Source organism: Epinephelus fuscoguttatus, linkage group LG6 (assembly GCF_011397635.1).
Source record: "Epinephelus fuscoguttatus linkage group LG6, E.fuscoguttatus.final_Chr_v1".
Taxonomy (NCBI): domain Eukaryota; kingdom Metazoa; phylum Chordata; class Actinopteri; order Perciformes; family Serranidae; genus Epinephelus; species Epinephelus fuscoguttatus.
The window spans coordinates 29,048,158-29,059,695 of NC_064757.1; the positions used below are offsets into that span (position 1 = coordinate 29,048,158).

Sequence of the window (11,538 nt, forward strand, 5' to 3'; positions counted from 1 at the left end):
TGAAGGAAGTGAAGGGAGGGATCTGTAGGTCAGAGGCCATGGGACCTTGTACAGACTCATATTCATTACCACCCGGCCAGCCGGTCTGACAAATGCAGCCTTGGAAACTGTTTTAAAGCCCTCCATTATAACAGTATGTCCTCCATCTAATGTATCTGAAATGCCTCAACAATTGCACCTTTGGAAAGGTCACTGTTATATTTACCATAAGTAAACATAGACCACTTGACATCTTGTTCAGCTCCAGTCTGCTGCAGTTGTTTTTGTCAGGTTAAGTAAAACCTGAATCATTTTCTCGTCTTTTAAAACAGCAAAAACACTTTTTCATAATTCCCTCTCTGTGTTTTTTTTCTTTCTCTGTATCTCTTCCTATGTGTTTCTGTATTGCAGTTGGAAATGCAGCCACACACCCTGCGGACAATCTACGGTCTGCACATAGGAAAAGAGTATGAGGTGCACATCCGCTGTAGGATGCAGGCCTTCACTAAGTTTGGAGAGTTCAGCGACTCCATCTTCATTCAAGTGACTGAGATTCCCAGCAAAGGTAAGATGAGCAATCAGTCGTTTGGTACTGTGTCGTTCAAGTCAAACACACAGGGTGCACGCCCCTGTACCACCAGGAACGCTGATAATGATGATGGGTTTCATGTTGTCTTTCAGAGTCTACCTTCCCGCTCACTTTGATTCTTGTTTTCGGGATTGTGGGCATCCTCATACTCATCATGCTAATCGTCGTCTCTCAGCAGCACAGGTAGGAACAGACTCTCGCATTCTTTCATGCAACGTACACAAATAGCATCCAAAACATATTCAGCCTCTGCTGCATTAACGATGGCAGTTACAGCAGGCGAGATGTTTGTAAAAGCAGCAGCAGACTGTGCAGCGCAGCTCTTGACTGTGCCACACATACACACACAAAGCTACTGACAACTGGGAACAGATTACCTTCATCCTCTCCTCCTCCTCTCCCTGTCGCTGCAGAGTGATGATGATTCTGTTGCCACCGGTTCCCGCACCCAAAATTAAGGGCATCGATCCAGAGCTGTTAAAGGTAAATTTATGTGTGTGCTGTTATTCTACCTGATTTGTGATTTGTCTCATGTGAACATACTGGATCCGGACCTACACATAAATATACCTGATTCTAGCTTGTCACAGATATGTTGTTACCAAGTGGCTGAAAAATAAAGCCAATGCAGGAGTGCCAAAAACTGCAGTTCCTCAAATGGCCACTTGAGGCTGGCTCCAAAAGCGAGTCAGTCTCCATAAACCTCCATGTTACATGCCCAAATTTACATCAGAAATTAACATGTTTACAGCTTGATAAAAACAGCTTTGATTTCTATAGCTAATGTAATGATTATGACAATTATAATAATAATGCATTTTAATTATAGCCTGTGCCTTTCAGAGCACTCAAGGACACCTTACAAGACACAGTTAAAAACAAGCAGCATTGTATCTATAAATCATAAAATCAAACAATTCAGTAATGTACAATTAAAGTTAAAGAATTACAAGACAAAAATTATATGGACGATGGGTCGGGTCCGGGCATTTTAGGCAATTCTAAGCAACAAGCAGAAGAATTGGAAGACATTTAGGAATTTAACAACACAATCTGCCTTTTGCATCAGCTGAGGCTTGAACTCTCAACCTCTGAGACTAAGAATCAATTTCTATTTCACTGAGCTAATTAGTCAGTGACAATTCATGTGTAGCCTCACAAATTGACTAAGCCAGACATGCAGGTTTAGCAGCCGTCCATGCATGGAAAAGCAGATTTCAAACCACTGTAAAAAAAAAAAAAAAAAATTCAGTTATTGAAACAAAAATCTGAAAATAAACATATTGCATCTAGACAGCATGGAGATGTTGGTAATTTGTTTGTAATAATGATTGATTTGCTCCATGAGTGAAAAACTGATGTTTAAAATTACCATTTTTACATTGTTCACATAAGAGAAAAATTCAAAATACTGTCAAAAATTCAGTTTTTGAGATAAAAGTCTGAAATTTGCCACACATCATCTACCATGACTCTAGAATTTTGTCTTTTTTCATGAACACTGAAGATTTATTTAGCAAGAATTTGCATGTATATGTTTACAGTACCGTTTACAGTCAAACATTTTGATGCACTGTAGGCTCAATTTTTGATAAATCAAAAATCTGAGAAATGTAGTTTTTTTTGGACAGTCTGAAGATGCTTTGTAGCAAGTTTGGTGTCAATTGAGCAAAAATTGTGGGAGGAGATAGGTTTAAGAAGTTTTACATTTTTTGAAAGTGATGAACTTCATAATTTTTAATAGGTTTAAATGTATAAAAGTTTCTTCAGTATTGGGGCTACAGTTTGATGAAAGTTGTGAAGTTGTAGCACGTATGATTTGTTATGAATTTTCAAAGTTTTGAAATTTAGACGCTTGCTGTAGCGCCACCATCAGGACTATTGGCTTGAGTTTACAGCTGAGGATATCTGGCATGAGACTGGACCTTTGTACAAAGTTTGGTGAGTTTTCACCCATGGGAAGTATGATTTCCTCGGAAGAAGAAAGAAGAACAATACCTAGGATTACAATAGTGTCCTGGCAGCTTAGCTGCCCGGACCCTAATAATTATAAATATTAAGTATAAAATCATCATTATAAAAAATCAGACTGAATATGCCAGCTTGAAAAGGTGTGTTTTCAGATGGGATTTGAAAGTGTAAAGGGAGTCAATATTGCAAATGGCGAGGGGGAGAGAGATCCAAAGGCAGGGGGCAGAACGGCTGAAGGCTCTAGATCCCATGATAGTCAAGCAGGCAGATGGTGGTGCGAGCTGGATCACAGAGGAGGATCTAAGAGTACGGGAGGGTGTGTAGATATGAAGGAGTTCAGACAGGTAGGAAGGGTCTTGAAGGTGAGAAGCAGAATCTTGAAATCAATGCGATATCTAACAGGAAGCCAGTGAAGGTGCTGGAGAACAGGAGTAATGATAATGATAATGATACAGGCGGCTGAATTCTGGACCAACTGGAGTTTTATGAAGTCACTCAAGAGGGAGACCAAAGAGGACAGAATTACAATAATCAATTTCAACATTCATGGCAACTGTAGAGGGGGTGAATTTTTATATAACTCTTCCATTTACATTTTATTAAGTCTTAAAGTTATGCAATATTAAGGGCGTGGCGTGGCTGCTATGAGTAACATGCTGTCTGTGAGGCCTCACTACAGTTTGTGAATCAGCTCTACCCCTCGCTCCTCCACTGCTCCACCCTCTCGTACATATCAGATATAGAGAGATATTCTTTGATAAGTCACTTTTATTAGATTTATGTTATATGTTTATTTTACAAAACAAATATTGGCTTATATATTTGTGTCAAAAATGTTTTGACTCCAATATAGAGCAGACTAATGCGTACATACTGTATTCTATCGTACGTGCAAAAGAACTGATGTCCTCAGCTCAGTTGTCTTGCAAGTACAATAGGTGCTGTTGCAATAGTCGTTTTAATGATGCATGGCAGAAGAAGACAAAGGATGCATTTCAGTCCCAGGCTTTCCTCACTGACAGTGAAACATGGGTGTGATCCCATTTAAGCAGCAGCCAGGGACCTGCTTGTGATTATCAACCAGCTGACACGGATCATCAAAACACATAATCAGAAACTAAATAGTAGAAAAAATATTAGATTTAAGACGTTTGAAAAAATATTTATCATTTAAGTGGCCATTTAATTTACACACTACCAATAGATATGTACAAAGAGTGAAATGCTCTGCACATGCGCCAGTGCCGTTCACAGCAAACACACTGAATTGGGCATTGTTTATTCAGTGAAGTGATTATATAATGTGTTGTGTAATCACAGTTTTTTTTTAATCACATTTCCATTGTAATTTCGATTAAAGACAGATACAGCTGGGCGTCTATTAGGCTCAGTTGGCTCCCAGCCTGCTATCATCTTTTTTCAACTATCAAACAAAAGCAAAAAAAAAATGTCCCTAAATAATGCAAGCAAACAGGCAATGTTGTTTTGTGTACGTAAACAATGACAGGAGCACCACCGCGGGATGATACGATGTGAAGAGGGTCTTGGTTCAGCATTGTGTTGTGGGTGTATTATTGCCAGATGATGTGCGATGCATTTAGCAGGCAGCCTGTTTACTCTTTACAAAACAGCCTTAGACCTCAGAGAAGAAGTACTGATAGGAATAAATACAATAATAATGCTGCTATTTTATGCTCAGACAAAGGGGAAACACACAATGTGTTGGGTTTGCAGCAGTACCTTTAAAAAATTTGCACAATAACACATGTCGATGTTGTTCAGAGAATACTTTTATCATAACATGACCTCCTGTATCCTGACTGACAAACACTTACATGCAAATTTGTGCACATGCAGAAGGGGAAGCTGGATGAGCTGAATTTTATCCTGAGTGGTGGAGGTATGGGTGGCCTGCCCACATACACCCCAGATTTCTACCAAGACGAGCCATGGGTGGAATTCATCGAGGTGGATGCTGAGGATGCAGATACCGGAGAGAAGGAGGACAACCAGGGCTCAGACACCCAGAGGCTCCTCAGTCTGTCCCAGCCCGTCAGCCACCATATGAACATAGGCTGCTCCAATGCTGTCAGGTACTGCACAGATTGTCAGGTCAAGGCCCAGACATCCCAAACCAACATCAAAGAAGTAGTGGCGACGAATGCCGACTGTTGCATTGCCTCATGTAGCCTGTATCTCGGCCAAAATGTTGCACTTAAACACACAGCACAGACAGCTAACGTCCAACTAGCATGTACATTCTGCGCGTATGTGAGAGAAAACAACGCATCATACCAGCAGGTGGCAGTAGTCTGTATTCATCATTCATATAGAGGTCAAGACGTTAGTTAGCCAGTTAGCACATTACTCCGCACATTAGCAACACCACCTGATGCTGAAAGAAGAAATTGTCTTTACCGTGTGCTAGCGAACACCGACACAAACAATTATGAACCGTTTCCGCTACACTGATTGAACATGCTGAATCGGGCCGAGTAGCGCCAAGGATGTGGGACATACCGCAAAAACTAAGGTAACCAATGGTCAAATGTTGGCTTGGTGTGTCAGGGCCCTAAAGGCTGTGTTTCCATGCTTTACAAATACGAATTTCACCTGTTTCCCTCTCTCCCAGCTTCCCTGATGATGACTCAGGCCGGGCCAGCTGTTACGACCCAGACCTGCCTGACCAAGACACCCTAATGCTGATGGCCACCCTGCTGCCAGGCCAACCCGAGGACGGAGAAGCGTCCTTCGATGTTGTTGAAAGAGCCCCAGCCCCAGAGAGAGGCGAGAGGCCCCTCGTCCAAACCCAAACTGGAGGGCCCCAGACTTGGGTCAACACAGACTTCTATGCCCAGGTCAGCAATGTGATGCCTTCTGGGGGTGTGGTACTATCTCCTGGCCAGCAACTCAGAATCCAGGAGAATACATTAGCCACAGAGGAGGAGACACAAAAGAAGGGAAAAGAGCACAAAGGCAGCGAGGACACTGAGGAGAACAAGCAGAAAGAGCTGCAGTTTCAGCTGCTGGTCGTGGATCCTGAAGGCAGCGGCTACACCACAGAGAGCAACGCCCGGCAGATCAGCACTCCCCCCAGCTCCCCCATGCCTGGCGAGGGTTATCAAACCATACACCCTCAGCCAGTGGAGACCAAACCTGCCCCCACAGCAGAGGATAATCAATCCCCTTACATTCTTCCTGACTCTCCCCAATCCCAGTTCTTTGCCCCTGTTGCAGACTACACAGTGGTACAGGAGGTGGACAGTCAACACAGTCTGCTCCTCAACCCGCCTCCCCGCCAGTCTCCTCCTCCCTGCGTGCCACAGCACCCACTCAAGGCCCTACCTGCTATGCCAGTGGGGTACATCACCCCAGACCTCCTGGGGAACCTCTCACCATGAAATGACAATGCCATCAGGCCTTTAAAGAGTAAGGTTGATCGACCAGGAAGTCCCCTGCAGTCACAAAAGCCTGTTTCTACCTGATTCCTGCTGGAAACCAAATAACCCACAGCGCACAGTGCGGATGAGAGTGTACAGGTGTTTGTTTTCAGAGGGTGCCGAAAGGGAGACGTGGAAAGCTACCGAGCTGTATTCTTGACTCTTTTACATGTGCTACATCAGTTAATTTGATGCAAAGGCAGCCAGAATTAAACATCGCAAACCAAATGCACAGTTCTGCTTTATATGTCGACATCAATGCACAAGATACACGCAGATATAAGGCTGAGACTGCGATTGTAATGAGTCAAAAAAGCACCAGCTCACTGCTTAACTGACATCTCTGGCTAAGTGTGTGTAGAGCAGTGGCATTGTTGAAGTCTTAATCTAACAAAAAGATGTCAGTGTTTGATTGACCGAGAGAAGACGAGCAGATTCTAGTCATGCTTTTCACACCACACCAGGAAAAAGTCGTTGATACCTTTTGCTGGCAGAGATGTTTTGCCGCTCAATCGTGGCTTATTTTGTATTATTACATTTATATTTCATACTATCCTATAGCACCTAAAGAAAAAAAATCCACCCTAAAATACAGTCAAAAACACTACTATGCAGTTTTACCTTGCATTTCTGGCTTCATTTTGTTTCATGGTATGCTGTTCATATTCTCAGACTACGTGGCCAAAAGTTATATGATGTCAAGATGTTCTCTATTTTTCTACAGCCACAACAGAGTTTAATAGAAGACATACTTTCAACCTCTTTACAGTACAAATGCACAAACACAGACGTGAGTCATTGGGACAAGACTATTTTATCTCTTTCCTCCCTTAGGGGATTTATAAGGCATTTTGGGAAATGAAGGTAATCCCTAACTTAAGTCGAAGTAGAAGGGATGAATGAAAGGAAAATTTCATCACAAATTCCCTGGAATGCATTGAATATTGCAGCCTGATTTTACATGTCCCAGCATGGAATTGTTATTATTCCGTTTAACTCTGACATGTGTGCTGATAACGTATCGCTTACAGCACCAAACAGCCGTTCTTGTAGCAAGGAGGAGGGATTTATTCAGTTTCACCTACAGCTGGGAGCCACTCAGTACAGACTGTGCTTTGGTACACTGAGCACCACCAAGTGCCTTGCTGAAGGGCACAATGATATAGTTATTGAGCTAAAGGGAAGACACGTACACACGCACACACACACACACACACACCTGTCATTGCATTTCATCCTGTGACAGCAGCCGAGCCTCACCTATACAACCAGCACTCACTCATAATTATGTAAACCGAAACGTTAGGAGCGAGTTTTCTGCTTGGGAGTTGTACTCTTCTCATGTTGCATTGTTACTGCAGGGACAGCAACTGGAACAAGTTGGACGACTGTGAAAGTATGTAATAGCTGTAATTAGCTAACCTTTTATACTTATAATCTGCCAAGTACACGTGTTAACAACCTGTGCCTACAATAGTGTTATTGGCTTGCCGTTTCTGTGCTAAATTGTGCTTACGGAATTAGGATTTGTGCATTTATGTATTGCTTTGTACAGGCGGGTACTGCTATGTGATGGGTGAAGTGGTGCAGAGATTCACAACTAAAAGCATGCACTAACACACACACTGCAACATAAATATTTGCCTTAATTGATTTTTAATTTTGCCTTTGTGTCACAGTCGTAAAAAAAATGATGAGCTGCAAATTGTGGAAGAAAATGGCTGCAAGGGCGAACATATTTTGAGGCCACTTAACCGTAATTTGCACATTTCTGATCGTGCTCGTAAAACTGACCACAATTCCCAAACCAAAAATGTTGATAAGGGCTCAAAAGGCTTTGAGTTCCAACTTTGATAGAGTAATAAATACACATAGAAGTGAGTGTAATTGTGTAATTGTTACTTTGCCCCCATAATTCTCTTATAATAAGTAAATTTAGGACAAAAACGTAGGCAGAATCATTTAGTCTGATTGTGTAAGCTTGTCCTTGGTTTACTGACAATGTAATCTTTTTTTGTAACAGCCCGTGTGTGTAGGAGGATAGCAGAGGCAACCTTTTGTAAAGGTTTTAAGCATTCAGTGTATGAATCTCATTAGACTTTAACAATACACCTACGACAAACAGCAGCATAGCATAATGGACACAATAAGCTATCGAAGCCTAGGCTTAAGAGTTTGCGCGGCATGCATGGTTTTGTGATGCAACACAATGAACTTTCATTACAACAACTCCGTGAATGAGGCAGGAGCATTGTTATTGTCTAACATCAAGGCGGCCTCCAAATGAGGACATCTCACCATAAACAAAACATACTTCACCGTGGAAAGGAAACACATCCTGCCTCTGAATAGCGTCGTCGGAATCATCCTTGAGAAAGGTGGGCCGAGCCGTCACAATGGGTCTTTTGTATCAGACAATCCCATAATGAAGAGAGACAAAGCGAGAGCCATAAAATGACCATTTTTAAAAAAAACTGTGAATACGATAGATACGTGCCATTTCTCTTTCTCTTTCTCTGTCCCTCCGTCTGCCTCTCAGAGCTCAGTGTTCTGTTGTCGCTGCCTCGTGCTGATGATACCAGCAAGTCAATGCTGTTGCAGAAATGTCTTAATATATTTAGTGCTGTAAGATTACAAGTATATATTTTTATGTCATTAATGTTACTAATCACACTATATTGCTGCTCGGTACATGTATTTTTTTTTTCCTGCATTCAGCCTTACTGTGGTGGAAAGGGGTCATTTAAAAGAGAGCGCACAGATCTCTGTGAATGTTCGGGGATGATACTGATATCTGAAAATGGGCTGTTATCAGGAGCAACAATAGGACAGTGTTGCCCTCAAGTCAAGACGTAACACAGTCACCTAATGATGTTCAGCCAACTTTAAGTGTTCCCATGCATCCAAAGATCCCCACGAGGCTCTCTGTGTACATGAAGGAAGATCAGATACAAGGGGAGGGCGAAGCACGGCTAAGGTTCTGTTTCAGTTGTACCGTGATGATTGTGAATGCATGCAAACTGGAATATGCAATGCAATTACGATATTGAGGAAAAATATGTTAAAAAAAAAAAAAAAAACAGAGAAAGTTAAATCACTGAAAGTGTTTTTTTTAAAGGTTACAGTGAGAATGATGGATCAGGAGGTGCTTTTTTTTTTTTTTTTGTTGAAGCTTACTGTACAGGTGTTTACTACATTGTGTCTGCATTTTGTTTATTTTGCCAGTACACAATGAGCTCATTCTTAACGTAGTGTAAGAGTTTGCATCTGTTATTTCAAGCTTGTAAATGTTACAGACACTTTAGAGCAAGCACTTTGTACACATATATCTGATGTTTAAGATAGTATTCAGATTTTGTATTTTGGACTAAATCAAGTCTATGAATTACTTGTTATTATAAGACAGCATTATTTTTTTTTATTCAGCACAATAATCAGACAATGAGGAACCACCAATATCAGTAAGCTTTAGTTTTGTCCTGCAGAGTTTTATGTTTATGGGGACATATTTTACACTACCAGATTGATAGAATGATGTACTGTAATGGAGTATTTAATGTTTGCTATAAGATTTATAGACTTTTACGAAGTCATATCAAAATATAGGCAGAGTGAAAAGGTTATACTGTAACTCGACACTCTTACAGTTCTCCCACTATGTGATTTCATTATTGAAAAGTGGATTTGAAGGGGCTACAGTGTTTTATAATTATGTGTTTTTGGCCTCCAGCTTCTTGGTTTTGTGTCGGTTCAAGGGTGGCTTTTGTCGCTCTGTTAAGCCTGGAAGTAATCTGGAGTGCTGGAATCTGCGCTGGTTGTAACTCCATCAAAGTGCGTTCTGCCAGACATTTTTCAGGTTGTTGGGGAAATAGTTTTATTCTTGGACTGAGTACAGCAGCTGGCTTTTTTATGACAGTGGCTCCACTCTGTTTTTCTATCCATGTGTTATTTATTTGTCTGCTCAGAGCCCTCAGATCACCCCACCACCTCGTGTGACCACAGTGGATGGGCCAGCATGAGTAATGTGTGCTGTCTGACATGTGTCATCCGGGCTCATAAAACTGTAAATATTCTACATGTCAGAATTGGAAACAGCTGCATTGCGGTCGCAAGTGTGGGGAGACTCACCACCGTAATTTATCAGTTTGCATTGGCTACGTTAATCGATACGACTTTGCTCCATGTTTTCAGATCCCGTTGACCTCAGTGCCGCTGTCCTTGCCCGTTGGCTGCTGCTTTATTCAAGGCCAAGAACTGTGTTGATCTTTGGTGATTTGATATTGTTCTCTTACCAGTTGAGCCTTTCTGGTGTTGTATGTGTGATCAATAAGCTTTCGACAAGTTACACAATAAATGTATATACAGCATCTTAACCATCTTGTGCATGTTTTTTTTTGTCAGTGTCCTCAAAAATAAAAGAACTTATTTTAACTTTTTAGGTTTTAGTGTTATCACAAAACTCAAATTTCTGACTTCACTACAATACTTTGAAAAATATCAATGTATCATTTTCAATGCTACTGAAAAATTGACAGAGATTTATTAACCCTCTTAGATTGCAGCTTTTGTTTGGTATGCAGTTTAATTTCTCCAAGCTATGTGGGAATGTACGACCTCGTAAGTATAGTTTTCAATGTTTGAACGTGGCTGTGCAAAAACAAATTTGCAAAGAATGCAACATATCTCCATACTCCAGTCTACAAAAAAAAAAAAAAAAATTCTGTAGGAACAGCCTGTCACACCTAATTGGCCTGTGTGTAATGCCGGCACAATACAATTATTAAGTCCCAGTGTCATAAATACTTCCTAATTAACAGCATTTTAGCTTGTTGCTATTGCTAAAATTGGTCAAATGTTGTATGCCATATCAAACTACAGACGTTATTTAGCACAAATAAACAAGTGTCGACCATAAAATCTGATCAGGTTTTGTACCTTGTCCATATTTGTGTCGGGATCATCTGTAGACTGAGCATAAAAGTGTCCGCAATGAGGAAGGAAGTTAAGCAGAATGAAGTATAAGGTGCAGGAAACTCAAATGTAATGTCCCCATGTGAGACACAGGGTCTCAGTAGGTTAAAGATAAATATAACCAGGGTTTAATAACAAGGGTAGAACGATGACAATGACTATTTGGTTAGGGGTAGAGTGCAACAGAATGACTGTTGTCAACATTAACAATAAGAGAGAGCGGGACTGACTGGAGTCAGTGTATCCATGCTGAGTATGTTTCTTTTGATAATGAGTATTAAAATCATTTCAAATATTCAGAATCTATATATATCAGGATGTCCTGGTAGCACACTGGGTACAGCACAGCAGCCTTGGTTTGAATCTGGCCCAGGGCCCTTAGCTGCAAGCAGGGGCTTAGCAACAAATTCCGGGCATGCAAAATCAGTCTTTGTGGGTTCTCAACCTTCCTGTCTTGATCCACATTTCTGCTGCGCAACTTTTGAAATTTTTATTTCAATGCCAGTTGGCTTTCTTTACTTTAGTTTCCTCATGTTTTTCTTGTTTTGGAAGCCCAGTTTTCTTTTCTTGGGGAAAGACAGGACAGTG

General features: G+C 41.1%; 1 protein-coding gene across 1 annotated transcript in view; it reads left to right on the plus strand.

Moving 5' to 3' along the window:
* ghra (growth hormone receptor a) overlaps positions 1 to 9,067 on the plus strand; it is a 41,823-nt gene extending 32,756 nt beyond the window's left edge. The window contains exons 6-10 of the mRNA XM_049578325.1: positions 391 to 544; positions 661 to 751; positions 982 to 1,051; positions 4,397 to 4,632; positions 5,172 to 9,067. Of these exons, the coding sequence (XP_049434282.1) occupies positions 391 to 544; positions 661 to 751; positions 982 to 1,051; positions 4,397 to 4,632; positions 5,172 to 5,940 (1,320 nt within the window). The 3' untranslated portion in view covers positions 5,941 to 9,067. The remainder of the gene's footprint in view (positions 1 to 390; positions 545 to 660; positions 752 to 981; positions 1,052 to 4,396; positions 4,633 to 5,171) is intronic.
* Positions 9,068 to 11,538: the final 2,471 nt, after the last annotated feature.